This window comes from Drosophila innubila, chromosome X (genome assembly GCF_004354385.1).
Source record: "Drosophila innubila isolate TH190305 chromosome X, UK_Dinn_1.0, whole genome shotgun sequence".
NCBI lineage: Eukaryota > Metazoa > Arthropoda > Insecta > Diptera > Drosophilidae > Drosophila > Drosophila innubila.
The window spans coordinates 8,202,509-8,227,301 of NC_047626.1; the positions used below are offsets into that span (position 1 = coordinate 8,202,509).

At 34.5% G+C, this 24,793-nt stretch overlaps 2 protein-coding genes across 6 annotated transcripts in view; both read left to right on the forward strand.

Annotated features, from left to right (window-relative positions):
• The window catches only part of LOC117793788 (syntaxin-binding protein 5), a 32,792-nt gene extending 14,368 nt beyond the window's left edge, over positions 1-18,424 (forward strand). For 2 of the 5 annotated variants that reach the window (XM_034634191.1, XM_034634192.1), the window contains exons 14-24: positions 849-1,026; positions 4,910-5,816; positions 13,566-13,682; positions 15,010-15,132; positions 15,198-15,317; positions 15,963-16,463; positions 17,000-17,108; positions 17,187-17,273; positions 17,351-17,446; positions 17,510-17,634; positions 18,032-18,288. In XM_034634191.1, the coding sequence (XP_034490082.1) occupies positions 849-1,026; positions 4,910-5,816; positions 13,566-13,682; positions 15,010-15,132; positions 15,198-15,317; positions 15,963-16,463; positions 17,000-17,108; positions 17,187-17,273; positions 17,351-17,446; positions 17,510-17,634; positions 18,032-18,288 (2,620 nt within the window). Of the gene's footprint in view, positions 1-848; positions 1,027-4,909; positions 5,817-9,599; positions 9,922-13,565; positions 13,683-15,009; positions 15,133-15,197; positions 15,318-15,962; positions 16,464-16,999; positions 17,109-17,186; positions 17,274-17,350; positions 17,447-17,509; positions 17,635-18,031 lie in introns of those variants that run through there. The other 3 variants (XM_034634190.1, XM_034634193.1, XM_034634194.1) reach the window with 3 other exon arrangements.
• Positions 18,425-19,433: 1,009 nt separating this feature from the next.
• Positions 19,434-24,323, forward strand: LOC117793812 (casein kinase I). Its single transcript, XM_034634234.1, has 5 exons — positions 19,434-19,751; positions 20,898-21,100; positions 22,121-22,895; positions 23,547-23,762; positions 23,798-24,323. The coding sequence occupies exons 2-4, from the start codon at positions 21,022-21,024 to the stop codon at positions 23,722-23,724; spliced, it is 1,032 nt and encodes a 343-aa protein (XP_034490125.1). The 5' UTR covers positions 19,434-19,751; positions 20,898-21,021; the 3' UTR covers positions 23,725-23,762; positions 23,798-24,323.
• Positions 24,324-24,793: the final 470 nt, after the last annotated feature.

The following is a 24,793-nucleotide window of genomic DNA, read 5'->3' on the forward strand; positions in this document are numbered from 1 at the left end:
CTTAAACATTTAAATCAAATTTAGTGCAGTATTTTTGTAGTTTTGTATTCGTATATTGTGCATGACACGTTCTCTGAAAGCGCCTGACTACTAAAGTACTTAGAGCCTAGTCGAAATGTAAATGCCCTAGCCACTTACATCCCCGCCTTCCGTTACAAATAACCGCAAACTGCTCGCGGACAAAATGATTGATTGAACGCCGCGCACTCACGCTTAACTGATTGTTTGAATTGTCTTGCGTAGAACGTGTAAATGATTCGTTACTCGCCAGTCGACACTCGTTACTTGACACTCGCTAATTGTCAGTTACCACCCGTTAACCGATTGCTTAATTTGTCTTGCATAGATAACGAGTAAGTGACTCGCTGCTCGTCACTCGCCAGACGACACTCGTTACTCGCTAATCGTGAGTTGCCACTCGTTAACAGATTGCTTAATATGTCTTGCATAGATAACGAGTAAGTAACTCGTTACTCGCTAATCGTTAGTTGTCACATTGCAAATCGTTGTGTGCTAAGTGCATAACAAGCTACTCGTTAGACGCAAACTCGTTACTCGTTACTCGCTAGAGTTACGATATTAGTTGAGTTTTAGACAGTATGACAAACGGACTTTAGTGCCTGGTGTGTGTGTGTGTGTGTGCGATGCGCAAAAATAAATTTCAAGTATATATAATTACGTTAGTTAGAAAAAGAGATGATTTTCTGTATCTTTTTCATTTTTTTATTCAATTTTTTCCTTTTCAATTAAGTTTTTCCTTTTTTTTTTTTCAATTTTTTTAATTTTTGGATTGTATGCCGTTGTGTTATTTGACATGATGCCGTGTTCTTATCTTTTTCTGTTTATAGAATGGCTTATGGTACCGAATATGGACTTGTCATAATTGATATAATCCAAAAAATTTGCCTATTGAGTGTTGCATGTCCCGATCTGTATGGCGCACACGATCCTTACTCGCGAACACCAAAAAGTCCAAAACGTATTGAGAGCAAAGAGGAGCAAAGCCGTTCGCCCAGTTCAGATCAGGTAAGTGATGATTGATTCATTGATTAATCAAAATGATTAACGATATGATAATGATGATTGATGATAATGATAATAACGATGTTGGCTCTTAACAATACGCTAAATGCTAATTACTGACAATGATTGATCATCTGATTGATCAATGATTGATCATGATTGATCAATGATTGATTGTGATAATGCTGTGGACGCCTTCAATCAGTGACAAGAACACGCACACACGCACACACACACACTGTGACAGACACACGAACACACACACACAAAGAGACACACACAGCCACTCACGCATAAAGTGTTAGACAAATACACAAATAATTGAGCCAACAAATAATTATAAAAACCAAAAAATTAAATGAAATTACTTGCATATTTTAATCAACTTACATCATTAATTATACTATATTAATATGCATTAATATGATTGATTACTAATTGTGATGATGACATGAAACATTCGCATATTAAATTTTTATTGTAGCAAAAACGCATTTTTATTAGTTTATTAAGCTAACTTATTAATATACCCCCAATTCCCTGTAACCCCCCAAATTACCACCAATCCCCGATAATAAAATCAAAACTAATACAAACACACATACACACATATACCATCAATATTTGCATTTGTCTAGCATTTTGATTGAAGTGCATAATTAAATTTTATGTTTATGATACAAGAAAACACATTTTTTTTTTTAAGTTTGCTCCCCCTCATTTTTAGTACAAACAAACAAACATGACAGACACAACAACAAGAACAACTACACAACCACACACATGCAAGCAACTACATATAAAAGTGTTTAGCCAAAAAAATAAAAAGATAATAAACAAAACAAAAATTCAAATACAAAACAAAAATGCATTTAGAAACACATTTCTCTTACCATCTAAGTACTCTCTCTTTCTCTTTATATATATACTATATATGTGTATGCATATACTACAATATATAAATCTATATATCGTACTCCTATGTAGCCTATAGAGTTATATATATATATCTATGTATATTTATATATTGCCCAAGTAGTGGTATTTTTGAACTTTTATATATATCTCTAGATATGTCTTTTATTTTCAACTGAAATGTTTTTTTTTTTTTTTGAACGGCACAGCCGTTTCTAAGTACTAGCTCTATATCTCTCTTACGCTCTCTAACCATACAGCTAACTAACCAACTATTACTCTCTCTCTCTCTCTCTCAATATATATATAAATATATATACATATAACTCTATATATCCATGTTTTTAAGTTCCTTTTGGCACTTTGCATTTAATTTGCTTGAAAACTCGAAAAACTTAAAAAAAAACTTTTTTTACCTTTGTTTCATTATAATTTTCAACTTAGCTGCTAAATTGTTATTTGTGCTATATAATGCTGTGTTCTGTTCCCATTGCGGAATTATTTCGTTTTCACTTAGTCTGAAGAGAACTACAGACCCTATGAATACGCTCTCTATCTCTCTCTCTCTCTCTCTCTCTCTCTATTTGTCTTTCTGTCAGTCTCTCTCTCTGTCTCTCTTTCTCTCTGTACCTAAATCTGTCTCTGTTTTCATACTAAACGCAATTAATTTAAGCCCTGAAATAATATAAAAGCACAAATTGTCAGCATGGTAAATCATAAATGATTGATTGATTGATTTTATTGTTAAAAATGTAATGTAAATTATTTGGAAATTAATTTTTATACATACACGTACGTACATTTAGCTGATGGATGTATGTGTATGTGTGTATTTGCACGTTGCATCGATTGACATTGATTGATATTGATTGATTGATTGATTGGTTATTGATTGTTACACGCTGTCACCTCTCACCGCTCGCATCGCATCGAATATACAACATCATTGATATACCATTGGATTGATTGGTTTTTGATTGCTCTATGTGTTGTCTGTCACATATCTCTTTGTCTCTCTCTCTCTCTCTGCCTCTCTCTTTACCTCTCTCTCTCTCTGTCTCTATTTGTTTCTCCTTTGAGAAACCTTATCGTACACCCAACAATTAATATCTCTACTCTCCACTAAATAGTAGTATAACTGTAACATAAAGTTTTTTTTGATTGATTGATTGATTGATGTGCGTGTTCTTCATGTATGTGTATGTGTGTATGTATGTATGTGTGTGTAAGTATGTTTTGTTGTGAGGCCTGACGTACTAATCATCTAAATATATACACACATTTTTTTCTGCTAATTCCCAACAATCAATCGCCCAACCTACCTCCCAGCCACCAGATCAATCCAACAATCTTACATTTCTAACTATCTACGTACATACTAAACTAAACTTAACTAAACTAACTAACTAACCAATTAACTAAACTTACCTAATTATAAAACAAAACCCAACAACAAATGTTAAAGAGCCAAAACAATTAAATGTTATAAATGTTTACGTATAATTGCCCATTGATTGACATTGATTGACATTCATATATATTCATATTACATTCATATTATATTCAAATTATTTTTTAAATTATATTTAAATCAAAAAACAAAAAATCCTTTTAAATATTGCCCGCGGCATAACTGTTATACGCTGTGTATAACACGTATGACAGTCTAACTAAACCGTTGACTAAACTCCAAAATTACCTTTCCCTCTTATATATACTATAATTGTATGTACTTTATATATATATAGAGATGTGTAGTTGTTACAATCAACTATACTTCTCTTTTCCCGTCCCTCTCTTTCCCACACCCGCTCTCTCGATCTATATATTTAATTCTTTAAATATCCCGTTTCTCTAAGTATAAATTTTGTCCTACTTAAAATTAATATAATAACACAACACACACAATATCTGCGCTTTATAAAGCAAAAGCAAAAGAAATCGAAATAAAAAAATTAGAGAGCCAATCAACAACAACAACAAGAACAACCACAACGAGAACAGCAATAAAGAGGAAAACAAAATGGGGAAAAAGGTCTTTACCACAAAAAAAAGAGCAATTACTCTCTGAAAATAATAAAAACAAAACAAAATTAGTAATGATTCTTTCGAATATTTGAGTTATATATATGTTAGTTATTCAAAGACTCAAGAACTCTATTTGACTGGAATAAAACTCGCTGGAAATATTATCTTTACACTTCTACAAGTTTTTTGAGAACTTGAAACAAATCGTTTCTTTTCAGCGAGTACTTTGCTGAAATCTTCAGCGAGTATTTGGTTTAAATTGAATTGAATGCAATTTTATTCGCTGGTTTTTTGACTTGGTTGTAAATTTGAAATGGTAAATCATAATGAAAAAATAAGAATGTACTCAATAAATAGTTAAATGTAGAATTCCAACGAGTATTTCGTACTCGCTAATCTTTGCTACGAATAACGAGTAATTTTTTAAATAGTATTTGAAAAAGTAAAGGAAAATATAGATAAATTGATTAAATCAAAATGAAAAATAAGAATGTACTCAATAAATAGTTAATTGAAAAATTCCAACAAGTATTTCGCACTCTCTAATCTTTATGACGAATAACGAGTAATTTTTTTTTTGTTTTTAATAAATTGTTAACTTTAAATAATAATTAATAAAGGAAAATATAGATAAATTGATTAAATTGAGCAACAATATTAATTACGAAATTGGATTTAGGCTCAGTTTAATTGTTGTTGCTGCTCCTCATTTATTTTGTGCCTTTTGTCCTTCCCACCGCGAGGGGATGCTGCTTCAACTGCTGTTGTTGTTCTTGAGTTTTGTTGATCAATTTGTTGCTTTTGCGCACGTCTTTTTTGGATATGTCGCCACGCCTCTTTTTAACCCCCCCAAAATGTTTAAGAGTTAAGAGTGTTAAGCCGGAACGATATTAAAACTTGTGCCAACAAACAACCCCCTCCTCCCACCCCCCGCATTATTTAGCTGAACGATACAACAAGTCCGGACAGTCCGTCAATTGAATTCATACCGGAGGCAAATGAGGCAACCGTATGCGGTTCAGCAGCGATTTCAGGAGCGGAATCATCGCAAGGCGGTTCGCGGCCCACATCACCGCTGGCCATTGATCAGATGATTAACAGCAACAAGGAGACGCTTGTGAGCAGTGCCACATCGGCTGCATTCGCTGCCACAAAGAGTCCACAGCGTGATGAGGGCACCACAGGGGCAGGAGCAGGGGCAGGAGCAGCGCCCAAAGAGATGCAGACAGATCGTCGCAAGTCCATGTCATGGAAAACGTTCAATTTGAAACGTCAATTATCAAAAGTCAATATGAAAATCGGTGGTAGTCTTAACACCGAACTGGAGTCGATACGCAACAACAGCTCATCCATCTTTTATGCGCCCAAGGAAAGCTCACCGGAATGCGCACCTGGCGATGAGCCGACGCTGCCCACCGCCGAGGCTTTGGAATGTCGCGAAGAAGATGTCGGCCTCGCAACCGCAACTGCAATGCTCAATTGTGATACAGAGACGTCGACGTTGGCAGCGCTGCCAACGCCGACGCTGAAGCGTGTAGATTTTGAGCAGCCGCCAGAGAGCGGTGAGCGTCCCAACAATTTGCCCCTGAGCGAGTCACAACAACAACAGCAGCAACAACAGCAGCAGGCGCCATTGAAGCCGACACGTCAGAAATTTAAAGAGAAAGCACGAGATCAACGTTTGCTCTCAGTGCCGAACATTAAATATCAGCCGCGTGAGCAGCGTGCTGGCGCCATTGTCATTGGCAGCGGCGTCGCCAGCGGCAGCGGCGTTGGCAGCGGCAGCGGTGGGCGGGTCAACAAAAATGATGTATCGCCAATGATGAGCGGCAGTTTAACCAAAAAAATACGTAAGTATGCCGTAAGCTCAAAAGCTCCTTATCCTCTCCCGCCCGCGCCCTCTCTCTCTCTCTCTCTTTCTCTCTGTCATACACGTTCTCCCACAAAATAGTTAAAGCGAGAGCGTAAGGTCCACTAACAACAACTTCTGTAAACCATTTCACTGCCACTCTGTCACGTAACTCTCTCTCTCTCTCTCTCTTTACAATACTACCACAACTGCTGCAGCTGTGGTGAAAACGCCACCTATAGTAAATTCACCTTGCTGAGAGCGAGAGCGTGTGTAGTTTGTGTTTGTTAGTTGTCAACGCAAGAGAGAGTCTGTGTGAAAATTAACGAAAATAAGATCACAAATACATGTGCACATATTGAAACGAAACTCATACACACACACACACACACACACACTGAGAGACTTTTGCTGCGACTGCGACTGCGACTGCGACTGCTGTTGGATGCTGAGTTTGCTGATTTACCATGTTGTCAAATTTACTTGGGCATATTTGTTGTTGTTTTCACTATGGTTTTTCTTTTTGGTTTTCTTTGTTGTTGTGTGTATTAGGTCGTGTCGTCTCTCTTTGGCTCCCGCGTATATGTGGGACACGCTCTCTTCTGGCTTTTATACGATGCTTTGTATGTATTGGTATGCAAGCCGTAGATATTAAACTACTACTACTACTACACTCGTATTTGTATTGTTGTAGAAATATGCAATCCAAGCAACAACCTGAACCCAAACCATACCCCTAACCCCCCAGCCACCAGCCCCCATCTTCCATTTTTTTTTTGTTTTCACTTAGAGAGCGTACTTACGAATATTTGGAATATAGTTGAGTTTTCTTTTTGGGGCTGCTTAAATTGTGTTTTTCTTTTGGTTTTTCAAAATTGCATTTTGTATAGAGAAACAAAATATGTAGAGTTCTTATATACTTTTAGCTTACAAAAAAAAAATATTAATAATAATAAAAATACTATAACTGTAACAACAGCAACAACAAAAATATTGTCGATACAATATAATGATTATAATAATAATGATAATAATAATGCACACAACAAAAAAAAAATGTAATTGAAATTCTGCAACTGAAATTCTTATCTATTGCTTCCTTCTTTCTCCTGAAACTAGGCAACGGATGCAGATGAGCTGCAATATAACTGCCTTTATGTGATTGTATGGAAGTTCTTTGGTAATTCATTCTTACAACAACAACAACAACACCTTTACTCACACACACACATGTACACCCAAAAGTTGTAGAAAATTATGATAAAGTCATAAAAGAAAATATATGTATACGTATTTAGCACAATATCACAAGACACACACACACATAAATATACATACACATACGTAAATATACTTATGTACTTAACTTAGTAGTGTGACCACCAGCTGATATATTCCCCCCACCCCCTCTCTTCCCACCTAACGAAAGAAAAAACCCCCCCAAAGTGGCGGCAATTTGAGAATGTCAAAAGAACAACAACACAAAAAGAATGAAAACAAACTGTGTATCTGTCTCACTCTCACTCTATCTAACACGCTCTCTGTCTCTTCTGTCTCTCTCTCTCTCTCTCTTTCTCTATATATACATAAATTGTGTATATGTATGCGTGTATATACAAAATAATAACTATTATTATATAGTATGCATAACTGTTGTAATCAAAGCAGAAATCAAATATCAAAAAATACCAAAAAATAAAAAAAATACCAAACAAATTACCCACCACACAAAAACCACTTAACCTATATATTTCACTCAAATCGTACTCTGTGTATGCACTGTGCAAAAAACATTAAAAAAAATATCAAGGAAATACCAAAAATTTTACTTCTTTAGTATATATTTATTATATCTAATGATAAAATACTAAATGGGTTGTTATTGATTGTTGTACGTTACACGTTTTTTTTTTTTTGTGTAATTTCCATCGCATCATCATGAAAAACATGAAAATTCATAAGCAAAAAAATACTATAACTAAAACTACCTGTGGATTGAACTTACCGCCGACCAGCCTAATTCACCAACAATCTACCAACATACATCACCACAAACAGAACTTGAAAGCAACGCTATTATTCTTGGGTCACTTTTGAAAATACTGAGAAATATACCAAGAAAATACTATTCAGAATACTTTTCTATATCCTTATATTATTTAAATGTGTGTGTGTATGTATGTGTGTGTTTTGTTTGCTTGGTTTCACTCTATGAATGGAATTTGTCTGTCTGAATTTCGCTTGCTCCCCTCCCCCAAAATGCCCCCTTCCCGCATTAAGTGTAATCGATTGTTTGTCGATAACTTTGTGTCGATTTCTTGTTGAATTGATTAATCGATCGAATAAATGTTCGTTATTAATAACTATCGAGATCGTTATTAATCGCTCATTAGTTCTATTTCTCGAGCGCTTTAAGTTTAGTAAAAAAAAAACACTCTATTTTGTACATATAGTACATATTTCTTTGATTCGTATTTTCCTTTGATTAAACGCTTTTTTACACAATTTGATTTGGTTATCGATAACAACGCTTGCAACGCCGCTATTTATCGTTGCATTGTTTTGCTAACACAATTCCACTGTAAAAATGCTAATAATGCTAATTTCATAAGCTTATTACTTACTCTTTAAACTAAAATCATATCATATTTATGTATAAATTTAAATTTACGATAGATATATCGAAAACATTTTGCTTTTAACCAATCGTCTCATTGTTTGTGCTTAAATTAAATAAACATACGTACATACTTACATACATTATTAAGGTTATATACAATTTATGCTTACAAAGTTTGTAAATCGATCAGTTCAGTTTTTTTTTTTTAAATTTTTTTTTCTGTATGTATGCTACGTATTTGCTATTTAACAGTTAAACTATTTAAATTTTAAATGATCGTTCTTGTTCTCGTTGCGCGTGCTTTTATGTCTCTCTCTCTCTCTCTCTCTCATATTTTGTTACCGTCCTTCACCAGCCGTTGTGCTCTCCACTCTCTCTCTCTTCTCCTTACTCTCTGTCTCATAAGTGTTGTGAATAATAACGATATATTTGTTGCTTCCAAAATTCAGTTTCATAAATGTACGCACAACATATCGATAAGCATACACTCACCAAATCACATGAATCGATAAATTAGTCTTTTGACACATTTGTTTGCCTGGCACAACAATAAATAAATTTAAAAAAACCAAAACAAAAACAAAAACGGGCAGCGTGCATTACTGTAAATTAAAAAAACTCTACTCTCTCACGCTCACACACACACTCAAATAAAATTAAACTACTCACTCACGCTCTCTCACTCACTCAATTAAAAATAAACACACTCTCACACAAAACAGCAAACTCAACGAAGCTTTTACTCTCTCTCACACACGCACACACACGCACACGTATACGTTATGCATTCGTTTAGTTTACCTTTGCTTTGCCTCTGTTCAATGCGCCCACTCCACCCCACCCCACCCCTTTTTTTTTGTCACCCAACACACAACAAAGCAGAACAACCAAAAAAGTATGCTACACACACCCACACACACATACACATGAACACAAGCACAGAGCAAAAACAAAATGAAAAAAGAAAAGAAAAGAAAAGAAAAAAAAACAATGAAATTAGTAAAGCAGAAAGCAAAAACAAGAAATGAAATGATATGAAATGAATTGTTGCTCCATTCCAAATCATTTAGTGCATTTATCTCTCTCTTTCTCTCCTTCTCTCTGTGTGTATCTCTCTCTCTCTCTGCTCTCCCATTATTATTGTTTATTTACAAATTGAACCAGATCAACGGCGGAGCCAACAATGCGAATCCAAATGCGAATGCTAATGCGAGCGCAAATGCAGCGCAGCAGCAGCAACAGCAGCAGCAACAACAACAACAGCAGCAGCAGCAGCAGCTACAACAACAACAACAACAACAGCAGCAGCAGCTACAGCAGCAGCATTCACAGCAGCAGCTACAGCAGCAGCAGCAGACGTTTGGCGATCCTCTGTCAGCGTCGACGTCGTCGTCAGCAGCAGCAGCCGCAGCCGCAGCGGTAAATGCAGCGCTTGCTGCATCGGCGTCGACGTCGGCGTCAGGCGTTTATGGTGCGGACGATGCAGGTGCGGGTGTTGCTAGTGTCGGTGTTGGTGTTGGTGGTATTGGTAGTGGTGGTGTTAGTGCCAAAGCTCATGGTGGTGTTGGTGGTGCAATCGGTGGTGGTGTGGGTGGCCTTGGCAGCGGCAGCGGCAGCGTTGATGAGCAGCAACAGCTACAACAACAGCAACAACAACAACAACAGCAGCAACAACAACAATTGCAACAATTACAACAACAGCAATCGTTTGCTGCTGCTTCTTCGTTTGATCTCGAGCATTTGGATGGTGGATTTGGATTTGTTGGTGCTGCAGGTGCGCAACATCAATATCAGCATCCGTATCCGTATCCGCATCCGCATCCGCATCAGCATCAAACATCCGTTATACTCGTACAGCAACAACAGCAGTCTGTGACATCGTACGAGTCCCTAAAAAAGTCCAAATCACAAGGTGGGAAGAGCACAACAACAACAACAACAACAGCTGCACAACAACAATAACAAGAACAACAACAACAATTACTACTACAACAAGAACAGCAACAAACATTCTTAAAAAAAAAATAAATATTAAATTAGCAAGAACCACAACAACAACAACAACAATTGCACCTTTCCCACTCTCTCTCTTCTCTCTCACGTTCAGTCTCTCTCTGTCTCTCTATCTGTCTCTGTCTGTCGCTCTATATGCAACGTTTGGAACAAACTTCCCTCTACACACACACACACACACACACACAACAAGCACACACACATATATATAATTTAAAAAAAAAATAAAAACAGTTTTAAAAAGCGATAAAATTCAAGAACAAAAAAGAACATACATACAAAAAAAATAAATAAATATAAAAACACTATGAAAAAAAAAACTATAAAATTATAAAAACATATAATTAAGTACAACACACACTATTACAAACAATATGTACAGAAACAAGTATTAACCGGTATTAACTGGTTTTAACCCATTGAAATTGGTAACCGTAATTAAAACCCTAAAAAACAGTTTATTTTATTTAACCGAAACCGAAAAGTTGAAACTATTAAAATCGAAATACAGTTTCATATATAACAGTTTAATTCGGTTCAGTTGGAAATTAATTTAATTATGTTGTTAAGGTGTAATCATCGTTTTACAAACTAATGATGATTATATATTTTTTACAATATCTAGAGTTTTTTTTAATTTCTACCAGGGACGCTAATTATCATAGGTTTTATTTTAAAAAACACGTTTTAATGATTATATAATGATTTTTAAGATTTTCTTTTATTTTTTTGATCAAAAATAATGATTATAGATGATTTTTATTAATTTAAATCATGGATCAACAATATGTAATCATATCGGCGAAAAGAAGCCATAAACTATTGCTGAGTTTTATTTTGAGAGAAACAAAAAAAAATATCATTTAAAATCATTATCTTTGAGTTTTATTTTTTTTTCATCAAAAATAATCATTATTTTTGAGCTATATTTTTTTTATCGAAAATAACGATTATCGAGTGATTTTTGTATTTAAAAAAAGTAATAATAATAATCATTATTTAGGGTCCCTGATTTCTACAAATAATTTTTTTTTGTAAACCAAAATCATAGCGGTATTTCGAAACCGTTACGAAACTGACACACACAAAGATTTTTTGTAAGCGACAATCGAAAATCGAAAACCAAAATACAAACATAACCGAAACCCTAAATTAAACCGATATTCCACTCGGTTTGAGGGGTATAAATATAATATAGAAATTAAAATACATTCAAACTATTAAAAAAAAATTATGAAAAACATAAAAAATGCTTTTAAGCAAATTTATAAAATCATAAAATAAAACACACACCATTATAAATAATTATTAGATCAGCAGAAAAAAAAAACGCTGTTTAATAAATTTAAAAAAAAATCCAAAAACCCCACACTACATATTATAAAAAATTATAAAAAAAAACACACACTGTTAAACCAAAATTAATAAATAGAAATAAACACACGCACGAGCACACACACACGCACACACACATATGTATGGCACCCTAGAATTCGCTCACACACACAGAGACATAAATATGGCAATCTAGACTTCACACACACACACGCACACACACACACACACACAGAGACATAGCAGCACGTTGCTTGTGATTTGCCTCTCTCTCTCTCGCTCGCTCGCTCTCTGCTCTTGCAATCTCACTCAATCTCTCTCTCGCTCTCTCTCTCTCTCTGACTCTGACTCTGTTCTCTTCGTCTGGCCGTTCGTCCAAGCGTCGTTTTGTTTTGCGTCTTCCTGTTTTTGTATTTTGTTTCATCAGTTTTTTTTTTTGTTGTTGTTACTCTTTTGCTGGTGGGCAAGGGGGTGGGGGATGGTTTGGTTGAAGGGTTGGGGGCGGTTCAACGGCAGCAAAATGGCGGCTGTTGCGGGGGAAAGGGGAATATGGACAGCAGGTGGAACCTATTAAGTTGTGTGGATGGTGTGGAACCAAAGCATTGCTCGCTCGCTCTCCCTCTCTCTCTCTTACTCTCACTCACTCTCGCTCTCTCTTTGACTTTAATCAGATTCGCTCGCTCGCTCTCGTTCTCTATCTCTTTCACTCTTGCTCTCGCTCTCTGTCTTGGTCAATCTCTTTCTCTGTCTTTTGTCACTCTCTTTCTCTGTATCTTTCTAATAACCTCTGTCTTTATCACTTTCGCTCTCTCTCTCTCTCTGTACTACTACTACTTCCACTTCTTCTTGCTCTCTTAATAATATTTATGTATTTGTTCACACACACACACACATACACACACACACACTCTGTCTCGCTCGCTCGCCCGCTCGCTCGCTCTCGGTATTTGTGCACGCTTCTAACTAGCAACTAATAAACAACAAAAGCAACAACTGCAATAACAACAACAGCAACAACAACAACAACTAATTGCAACAACATTAAAGCTCGACAATTCTGCATTGGCAAAATACTTTTTGCACAAACACACACACACACACGCACGCACAAAAGCACACACACACACACACACAATCATGAGGACCTTAAAAAAAATAAAAATAATAATAATTAATTTACACATACACACACACACATACACATACATATTCACAAAGAACAACAACAATTAGCTGCCTAGTGAAAATAGTGCAGCAAGAGATTAAAAAATAATAATAATAATAATAAAATTAATAGAACAAAAGCATAAAACAGAAATCTTAAAAACATCTCAACTAATATTATTTACATATTAAGCAAAAGTTATGCCTACTACCGCCCGCCGCTTTTACTCTCCTCTCTCTCTCTCTCTCTCTCTCTCTCTCTATCTCTCTCTCCTCTCTCTTTCTATCACTCTCTCTTTCTGTTTGTCTGTCCGTCTCTGTCTCTACTTCCTGCCTCATTCCTACTTTCTCTTTCTATCTATCTATCTCTCTTTCTATATATTTCTTGCTATCTCTCTTTTTCACTACTTAAATTCTCTTACTATCTCTCTCTCTCTATCTCTATCTCTGTCTCTTGAATCAAATTGTATTGTGTAATCGTTTGCCACTCTCTCTCTCTCTCTCTCATTCTCTCTGTCTCTTTGCTGTCCCGTTATAATCTATCGATAACTCTCCACAACTCAATTGCCAATAATCATTTGATCAATCCATAAATAAAACAAAACAACTGCCTTACAGATAAATTGGATGGCACCTTCTCCAGATCCAGATCATCTTCAATGTCCAGCATTGATATGTCTTCCTCTGAATCTGTTACCTGTTTAGCTTTTATCGAGAGTTATGCAAAACGCAATGGTAAGTTATACACTAAAAAAAAAAAAAGACAAAAAAAATCATCGATTTTTCCCCTCGATTTCACACAAAAACATCCTATTAAAGTAGTTAAAAATCGCTTAAAAAATCATTAATGAATTTATATATTTTAAAATCATTATTTTCTAAACAAAAATGTCAATTTTAAAACCTTTCATTCAACAAATAGTTTGAGAACCAAATCAACTTTTGAAATATTGTGTTTTTGTAAATATTTTATTATTCATAAGTTACTCGAAATTTGAAAACAACCGATCTTTTTTATCAGTGTAAAATGACAACATGCCACAAAGCACACTACATCTATTCAAAAAATTCTCACACAATTCTCAAAAATCAAACAATATAGCATGCTTATCGGGGCTATCACATGTGATAGCAACGAATATTTTGTAGAATACAATTTTGAGCAATAAATTACTGGGACTGTAATCATTATCAGTTTTATTATTAAACTCTAGAAATAATCATTATTCTTTGAGTTTTATTGTTTTACTTATGATTATTTTTGAGCAAAAAATGAAACTTAGAAATAATCATTATTTTTGATCAAACAAATAAAACTCATAGCATAAGAAATAATTTCTTGAGTTTTATTTTTTTGAATCAAAAATAAAACTCAAGGTGTTATTTTGTCTTAATAAAAAAAAATTGAAATGAAATTATTATATTATTGAAAATATATTTAAAAAAATTTTTTTATTTTTGATTCAAAAAAATAAAACTCAAGAAAGAATCACTATGCCATGAGTTTTATTTTTTTTGTTCAAAAATAATGATTTTTTTTTTTAAGTTTTATTTCTTTGCTTAAAAATAATGATTATTTTGTGAGTAAAATTGAAGTTGCATAGATTACGCTCAAAGAAAATTGTTGGTATATTTTATGATTTTTTAACAGTTACTAGAAGTGAATGATTTTTTCAATTGAAAAAAAAAACCAAATAATCATTATTGACTGTCCCTGATAAAGTATTCTAGAGATTAAATATATTTCAAACAGGATAGCCAATATAATTTATTAGTTAAAAAAAAAAAAAAATTTAATAAAAATGATCTTAATAAATACAAAAAAAATGTTCTAATATTAAAAGGGAGTACTGAAACACTGCGGTATGTTCCAGAAATGTAAAACAAACGAAAACCAACCAAAATCCCATACGATCTTGGTTGTTTTTCGGTTTGTTTTTTTAGTTCTGGAACACCGCTGACTATATGTTTTTATTTTCATTGTTTTTTTATCTATATAAAATATTAAATAAATCACAATTGCTTCTCTAATCGTTCATTTGATTTGCATTTAATTTTCAAGATATTTTGACGCTCGTTCCTACTTTGTGGATTGGAACTAGTTTCGGTTCAATATTGACATTGTTCATCACAATGCCGGAGCGCGATGTGCGCAAATCTCAGCCCGTCTTGGTTACAATAAATGGTCAGTTCAATTAATTATATCATCGAGTATCATCTATATATAATAATTTGTTTTTATTTGTACAGGTGGTCCCGTGGTACGACTCAAAGGTTCCATTACTTCCATGTCCTTTTTGGACTCATACGGCTCGATAATACCCTACACATTTGAGCCTTGGCGCGACGAGAACAGGGACAAAAAAGATCGTAATTAAATGAAATGAATTTATATTTGAATATACACCTATGCTCCGACTAGCAATCTACTTGGGAAACAGTATATTAAAGTCGGATAATTATATCATATAGCTGATAGGTCGTAAAAAAAACTTTTTGTATTGCCTTTATTTATTTTTTTTTTTTTGAAAATTTTGTAAAATAGTTTTTTTTTTATAAAAAGTTAGAGTCGACTATGAAAAGTACTTCAAAAACTTATAATCTGAAGCGTATTAAGTATACAGTTGAATTTGAACCAAGAGATATTTTTGACTTGCACATTAATTCTAAATATTTTTTGAAAACTATTATTTTTTTGTAATGTCATTTACTGAAAATCAGTTTGATTTTCATTACTAAACGCTATTTTTTTCAAAGTTAATTTTGTTGGTTCTAAAGCTTTTTTAACTGAATGAAACTTAAGTGAATTTAATTTAATTTTTTTTTGAAATATTTACTGGCTTTCTTTACAGTTCAGTTAAATTTTAAACGAAAGAGTTTTTGATTTTTACATAAATTTTTAAAGATATCAAATGTACAATTTTTTTCGCTAAGTGAATGGTCGTTAATGTGGAACATAGGTGTATATTGGAGTTGTGGAAAAGTGTATTTATTAATGGGTATCTATGATTGCAGGCACACCCACTAAGAGCAGCAGCCGCACAAGTCCCACATTTACACCAACAACTGCCAATACAATATCAAACACTTCGGTTGCTGGCATTGCTGGTGGTGCGGGGGCAACAGGCGGTGGTGGTGGAGGTGGTGCAGTTGGAGGTGCAGGTGCTGTCAGTGGTGTTGCAGCCGGCGGTGGTGCAGCTGGCGGTGGTGCAACTGGTGTTGGTGTTGGTGGTGCAACAGCCACTGCAAGTGCTGGCAATGCTGCTGTCGCTGGAGGAAGCGGGGCAAGCGGCAGCGGTGGTGGCATCAGCAGCAGCAGCGGTGGTGCAAGTGGCAGCAGCGGCATCAGTGGCAGCATTAGCACTGGCCTCGAAACACTCACCGATCGACAATATATCGTAATCGCTAGCGAAAAGCAAACAAAAGTCTTCGATGTGGCAAATCAATGCTGCATTAATCGCATACAATTATCGGAAATGGATTTTGCAGTCAAGGCAGAAACTATCACGATGAAAGGTGCGATAAACAGCTACAAAACCCACTATTTTAAGTCTTTAATTATTTACAAGGAACCAAATTGACAGCAGTTTTAAACAAAATCATTTAAAAAAAAAAATCTAAATATTAAAAAAGGATAAATTATAAATTACAATTTACTTGATCATATATACCAGCTATAATAACCAAATTGACACCAGATTTGAACAAAATTCATGAAAAAGAAAAAAAACGAATTATCAAAATCGGATAAATTATAAATTACAATTCACTTGATCATATATATATATATATATATATATATATCATATATACCAAATTGACACCAGTTTTGAACAAAATTCATTAAAAAAAAAACCAAATATTAAAAATGGATAAATTTTAAATTACAATTCACTTGATCATATATATATATATCATATATACCAAACTGACACCAGTTTTGAAACAAATTCATTAAAAAAAAAGAAATATTAAAAAAGGATAATATATAAATAACAATTCACTTGATCATATATACCGGCTATAATAATGAATTTTTTATCTATTTACAGATGGCTCTTGCTTAGCAACCTATCTTTCGAATGGCCATCTAATGGTACATAGTCTTCCTAGTCTAAAACTGTTATTGGATACTGATTTCTTACCGCTCATGGACTTAAGGTCTGTTTTAAATGCAATCACACATAATTAATATAACTATAATATTGATTTATTTAATTTATATATTGTTGTTGACAGTTTTCAAACCAAATGTAAACAGGGAATTGTCGATCCAATGCTTTCGATATGGGGTCAACAGATCATTGTTCATGAAGATACAACTCAGTGAGTTTAATGTTAAACAACAATTTACACGGAATTTTTAACTATAACTGATGTATTCTTCATTTTGTTTTTTATAGAATATCAAAAATCTTTTGCTTTAGTCATAAAGGTCATGGATTGTACATGGCATCGCCCACCGAAATTCAAAAATTCACGATATCATCGGAATTTTGGTAAGACATGAGGCTCTTGAACTATATCTATATTTAACATTATATTATATTTCTTTTGCGTAGTCAATTTATTTTGGAGATGATGGGTGAGTTATATACGGTACACGAAATGCCCGAACAACCAAAGGAGGGTTTCTTTAAGGGTCTATTTGGCGGTGGCGCCAAGCTTTTGGATCGCGAGGAGTTATGTAAGTAGATATAATAATATACCAGATATTTAGAACGTCATTGAATAAAAAGAAATACTTAAGTTTTAACGGTTGGGTAAATTCCAAATAAATTGTATTGGTAGAAAATATCATAAATAAATATTTAGCGGTACCAATAGCATATAAGTAGTGGAAGCTAAATTCTTAAACTTTTTCTAAACTTTATTGAAAAGATCAGGAATATTTCAAATGATTTGAAATTAGTAAAGATAAAAATTAAAGAAATATTTAGCAATCCACATCTAAAAATTTCCATAGCTGAATAAACTGCAGTAAATTCATATTTTCTTTTTTAAATAATGAAATCACTGATGATTTTGTATCGAATCGATACTATCGATTTACTAAACATGAATTTGTTTTCTTGCATTTGTAGTTGGTGAACAGAGCGGGAAAGCAAATCGTTCAGTTGCACGGCATATACCTGGTCCCACAATGGAGCAGCTTGGTCAACGTGCTTCCACAGCCGCATCGGAAATTAGCCGTGCCCATCAGTTGGCCAGGGAGCGTGGCGAGAAGCTCAATATGTTGGAGGAGAGCGCGGAGCGTATGGCCAATACAGCTCAAGATTTCAGCGGTACAGCGCATCAATTAATGCTTAAATATAAAGACAAAAAGTGGTATCAGTTGTAAAATATCTATTTTAGGAGCCAATTCTACCACAGTTATTGTAATATTGCTTTTATAACACTTTCTACTACATTACAAGTAAAGTACACTTATTTAATTTCTGTTTTCAAGTCGTCACGTTATTTACAAAAACCAAAAACAACAAAAAACCAAACAAAAAAAACTGTTTTTAATAAAAATATATAGACCAAAAAAAAAAAACAGCATTCTGTGTATATTCAATCATTTTAATTTAGATAAAAAGTAGGCGTTGTCTGTTTTTTCTAGGCCACTGTTTTTTCAGTATTTCTGCAACAAATACGTTAACATATACAGTTTTACTAATAACAAAAAAATTATATTAAATCAACATTTTCATATTTTTTTATCTACAATAAACGTTGGACTGTGAAAATTTTAAGATAGCGTTAATGTAACGTGTTAACTGATTTTTTTTATAAGTATACCGATTACTCAAACTTGGCTAAGGCTAGCGGTATGTATAATTATTATATTTTTATTTATCATTTTCAACGTATTTCTTGAGCAACGCTGGTTTAAAAAAACAGCGTGCAGTGCTAATAAATACGCTGTGGCAGCGTTGCTCAGCACTGTTCTTGCACTGTCATGAAATTTCGCAATCGATAGTCACACATATATCACTGGCTGTCAACAGGAGCTAACTCACAAGTGCTCTTATCGAACCGGCGGAGCTTGTTCAATTTACACATTTCTCAGGCAGTGGCTCACATTTGACTCGTGTTTTGTTCATTTGCTTGATGATTAATGAACAAAGTACGTAATTTTATAAAATTTATGCGTAATTAAAATTTTTTTCTCTCTCAGGTAATTAATTTAAATGATAAAATAATATAATTTAAATGATAAATTGTATGTCTATCGAATTCATATATATCTTTAGCACGTTATCTTGCCACATGAAAATATTTCTTCTTATAAACTTCCATGTATTTATTACATATTGACATTTAAAAAAAAAAGTAGTTAAATTTAAATATATGTACATTAAACGTGTTCGTTGCAAAGAAAATGACAAATATATATGTTATCGTTCAATGTTCAATTGAACAATGAGCTGTTCGTTGTGTTTCGCTCCGTTTACAAGTGACAGAACAAGTTCGGTTCGTTCAATTGAGTGATTCGTTCAATTGAACGTATTCTGAGCGAACGTATCACAGCTCTACTAACCATTTTATTTTAGTTAATAAAATACATATATTTCCTCTTTTTTTTCGTTGTGCGCGTACGAAAAGTGAAAAAAGACATTCACGCGACAATTACATGTAGATAAACGGGCTCGCTCGCTGTCAAAGACGCAGATTTGCAACGAAATTTCACAATTCATATTCTTTTTTTTGTCGTTCGTTCGTTCGTTTTGGCCCTCCTACAATAGTAAAAAGCCAACCTTGAGAAACACCCAGCACAGCAGTTTCCAACAGTTTCACTGCTCGCTCTCTCGTTTCGTGGTAAGATTTTCGACCAAATACATCAACGAAATTAGTGTTATATTTTCTATCAAATCTCCACATGCATTTTCAATGCGGGCACAATTTCTTTCTTATTTTGTGTAAAAAAAAAACGAAGAAAAAAAAACGATGAGAAGAAAAAAACATGTAAGGTGCAGTAGTAGCAACTGTGCGCCTGCAGCTGTGTGTGTGTGTGTATTTGTGTATGAGTGCGTGCGAGTGTGTGTGTGTATGTATCAATGCTAAAGTGTTGGTGCTACGCTGCTGCTGCTGCTGCTCTTGTTGTTGTTGTGTTGTGTTGTGTGCGCGTTTGCATGTGCATGCGTGTGTATGTGTAATGTGCATTCCAACGGGGTAACAGAAGAAGAAGAGGAAGAAGCAGCAGCAAAGTACGTTGTACCTGTCATCGTTAATTGTTGTTGCAGTTGTGCAGCTATCGTTTATCAGTATCAGTGTGCCGTCTGTTTATATTCAAAAAATCGACAATTATGACAAATAAATAATCGATCAGCAATTTCGTGTCTGTTTACGCCTCTCTTTGATCTGAGCCATCTGACACTGCGCTGCTTCTTCTTCATATTATTGTAGCTGTTGTCCAACACAGAAAAGCACTCACACACACACACACACGCGCGGACAGACGCACACAGAGACACAACAGACACAAACAGACTGTGAGACAAACTCAATATATCGACTATCGATTCAAATGTTAATTTCGTTATGAAAATGCGCAATATTTGCACAAAACTCAAGTTTATTTTGGAAACGAAGAGCATAACAAAGCATAAATGCACAAGAGAGTGCAGGCAATAACGTAAGCGCTAGAGAAAATCATAACAAAAAAATGAAAAAACCCAAAGAAAAAAAATAACAAATCACATAGCGACCAAATTGAAGTAGTATCAAAAGCAACAACAACAACAACAGCAACAACAACTGTCAGTCAGCAGCAGCAGCAGCAACAACAACAACAGGAACCACAACAAAGATGGCCAACGAAAAGTTTTTAATAAAAAGAAAGTGCTTTTATTTTTTTTTATGTGACTTGGCGCCATAAAAACAAAATAAAAACCCTTCACTTCACATCTTTTATTTATTTTTGTTTTCCAACTCAACAGTTTTCTTATATTTATTATTTTTCAGATCTTCTGTCTAATATAATATATATATATATCTGCAATTATATATATTGGGAAAACATAGGAATTGTTTTGGAAGAACACGCTTTTTGAAGTAACGAGCGCGGCGGAGGCATTATTCAACCAAAATGGAGAAGATGCGGCTGCTTAAGGACAACCGCTCCGAGATAATTATCGGCGGCAAATATCGGGTTATACGCAAGATCGGTAAGCTATACTACACGTACATTCAAATTGCCAACTCAGTTTCATTTATCTTTACACAGTTAAGTCAGCAAAGTGTTTTGACTAAATCAAAATTCCTTCTTTTTTATTTTGAAAAATATTTGAATTCGATGAAAACCATTTTTATACACGTTACTGAAAAAATGAGGGAATGGGTATATTGTGTTCCTTGGAATGTATGCAACAGGGAGAAGGAGGCATCTCCGACCCCATAAAGTATATATATTCTTGATCAGCATCAAAAACCGAGTCGATATAGCTCTTGTGTGTCTGTCCGTCTGTCTGTCTGTCCGTCCGTATGAACAAAAGGATCTCAGAGACTACAAGAGGTAGAACAACCAAAATTGGCACACATATTTGTATATACGCCACAAACCCACACCTTTTAGGATATTACAGTTTTTATGGTAAATAACGTTTTGTATTAATATTATCTATAGTCTCACTTAACCGCAGCAATTCAATACAAGAGAAAATTTATATATATTTGCTATTGTCAAGACACTTTTTTTGAATAATTGTATGCAGTTATCAAATAAGATTCAAGTTTTTTCTTTTTTTAATTCGCATCATCATTGAAGAACATCGTATAAAATTAAAATATATAAACATTACCATTCAATTTTTATAATATAACTAATAATGATAACGTTCCCTGGTATATATATATATATATATATATATATATATATATATATATATATATATATATTATCTTCCGACTGACAATAAGACAACGTTTGTCAAGAATTTGATATGTTTAAGGCATGTTCAAATCTGTTGTAATTAGTTTGTTTATGTATCGAATGAGGAACAAGAAGAAGAAAGCTGAGACCGTAATCCAGACGCTAGAAATCGTGAATTAAGTGAAGCGAATGTTGTATAACTTTGCTGGTGTTTATATTTATAGAAAACTAAGACGTGAAATAGTTGTAGAATCGTTGAAGAATGATTATTCTGACAAGTTGTAACTGACACTTTGTTTTCCTTTCAAATGCGTAGGTAGCGGCTCCTTTGGCGACATTTATCTGGGAATGAGCATTCAGACCGGCGAGCAGGTGGCCATCAAGATGGAGAGCGCCAGTGCCCGTCATCCGCAGTTGTTGTACGAGGCGAAATTGTATCGCATATTGAGCGGTGGCGTTGGCTTTCCCCGGATCCGTCATCATGGCAAGGAGAGGAACTTTAATACGCTTGTTATGGATCTGTTGGGGCCATCGCTGGAGGATCTATTCAATTTTTGTACACGTCACTTCACCATTAAGACGGTACTCATGCTGGTCGATCAGATGATCGGTCGCCTCGAGTATATACATTTGAAGTGCTTCATTCATCGTGATATTAAGCCGGATAATTTCCTAATGGGCATTGGGAGGCACTGTAATAAGCTGTTCTTGATTGATTTTGGTTTGGCCAAAAAGTTTCGGGATCCCCACACACGCGTCCACATCCTGTATCGCGAGGATAAGAACTTGACGGGCACGGCGCGCTATGCATCGATCAATGCCCATTTGGGTATCGAGCAATCGCGTCGTGATGACATGGAATCCCTTGGCTATGTGATGATGTATTTCAATAGGGGCGTACTACCCTGGCAGGGCATGAAGGCCAATACCAAGCAGCAGAAATATGAGAAAATCTCCGAGAAGAAAATGTCCACGCCCATTGAGGTGCTGTGCAAGGGCTCACCGGCCGAATTCTCCATGTACTTGAACTATTGTCGTAGCTTGCGCTTTGAGGAACAGCCCGACTACATGTACCTACGTCAATTGTTCCGGTAAGTTCAAATCCCTAACCGAACCAGCACTTTTTCACTTTTCTTGGGGACCAATCAGGCAAAAGAATGTATGGTAGACTCTATAAATCCATTTTTGATAAGTATAAACACCTAGATCTCGGAGACTACAAGTTCTAGATTCTAAAGACACAACCCGATTATTCCAAGCGCTACTTTGCAAGAAAATCTTGCTTGCTCTATTCGAATTTATTTTCTAAATTTTGTTTTTTCTAACTACAAGTTTGCAAGTTTTGTTTTTCCCAATTTTGGTATTTATATTATTTAAATATTAATTATGAAATTTCGACAAGGAATCAATAATTTTCTAAGAATTTTGTTACTTAAAGAGAAACAATTTAGAAGATTATTTTGAAAACTATATACTAGACACTGCACAATACAGGCGCCAAAAAGGCGCACACGCAAAAATTCTGCAATATAAAAGATAGTACAATATAAATTTATGATTTTTGTTTTTAATAATTGTTCAGAAATAACGCTGGTTTTTGTTGTAGATGTTGTTGTTGTACTGCTCCCGATTAAACATTTCGTTGCAGGGTCTGTTACAGTCGGGTTCGCTCGATTGCACCGATTTCAATTATGTGCAGAAACTGTGATTAATTCTTTTGGTTTTGTTGTATATATTTGTAGCATTTTGTTCCGAACGCTGAATCATCAATATGATTATATCTATGACTGGACAATGCTGAAGCAGAAGACCCATCAGGATCAGGCGAATCCTGCTCTGCTCCTGGAACAGTTGGAGCCGCGCAACGATCGCGACAAGGAGAAAGAGAAACCGACCATCAAACCGCTGCTCACAGACTAAAGTAGGAGAGAGGACACAAGGAGCAAGGGGAGGAGAAGGTGAAGCAGGGGAGAAGGATAAGAAGCAGGAGGAGAAGATGGAGATGCAGATGGAGGAGAAGAAACAGCAGCAGCAAACTCTCAAAAACAAAATCGAACACACAACCAAGGATGTGAGAATGCGTAAAAAACTAAGAGAAAGGCAATTGAATGATAGCTACGAAAAGAAATATATGGAGAGAGCGAGAGAGAGAGAGAAGGAGAGGAAAGAAGGAGATGGCAAGAGCAAGTGAACGAGAGTAGTGGAGAGAGAGAGAGAGAGAGAGAGATAGAGTTGGAGATGAGCGGAAGTTAGGATGTTTCTTAATATTAATTTAAATTCAATACTAAACATATAAGGAACAAGCAAGAAAACAACAACAACAACAACAAAACAAACAAACAAACAATATATCTAAATGGGATTCACCAACAAACAACAAGCAGCATATAAACATACATACACAGGCACACACGCCCAACACACACACACACACACATAAACACTCTCACACACACACACACACACACAGAACATAGCTACAGCTAAACTTAGCATAATAATAATAAAGTAAATGGAAAGAAATTAAAGGAAAACAAAAACAACAATTATAAAAACAAAAAATATATATATATATATAAAATATAACAATAATATTAATATTAATAATAATACAAATACAAATCTAAAAAATATATGATATATGTATATAAAACAACATATACACATTATTGTCTCTCGTGTATATATATACATATATATATATATTATGTATTGAATTGATTCAAATAAAATGCAAAAACTTAATAAAAAACAAGCAACAAACAAAACCCAACAAAAAACAATGCAAATTAAAATGCAATAAAATAACTAATTTCAATATAAAAATGAACATGCAAGTAAGGCCAAGCGAGAGAGGAGTATAAAAATAAAAAACAAACAAAAAAAAAACACAAAAAAAAATACAAAAAAAATAAAAATAAAGAAACAAAAACAACAACAACAACAAGAAAACGCAAAACTGCAAAGTAATTTTGCATAATAAGCAGTA

What these genes read in the sequence shown, in the direction of transcription:
- LOC117793812 (XM_034634234.1), top strand. Translation starts at nt 21,022, where the DNA reads ATGGAGAAGATGCGGCTGCTTAAGGACAACCGCTCCGAGATAATTATC. An exon ending in TCGGGTTATACGCAAGATCG is followed by an intron (nt 21,101 to 22,120) that starts GTAAGCTATACT and finishes TCAAATGCGTAG; the next exon opens with GTAGCGGCTCCTTTGGCGAC. An exon ending in TACCTACGTCAATTGTTCCG is followed by an intron (nt 22,896 to 23,546) that starts GTAAGTTCAAAT and finishes ATATATTTGTAG; the next exon opens with CATTTTGTTCCGAACGCTGA.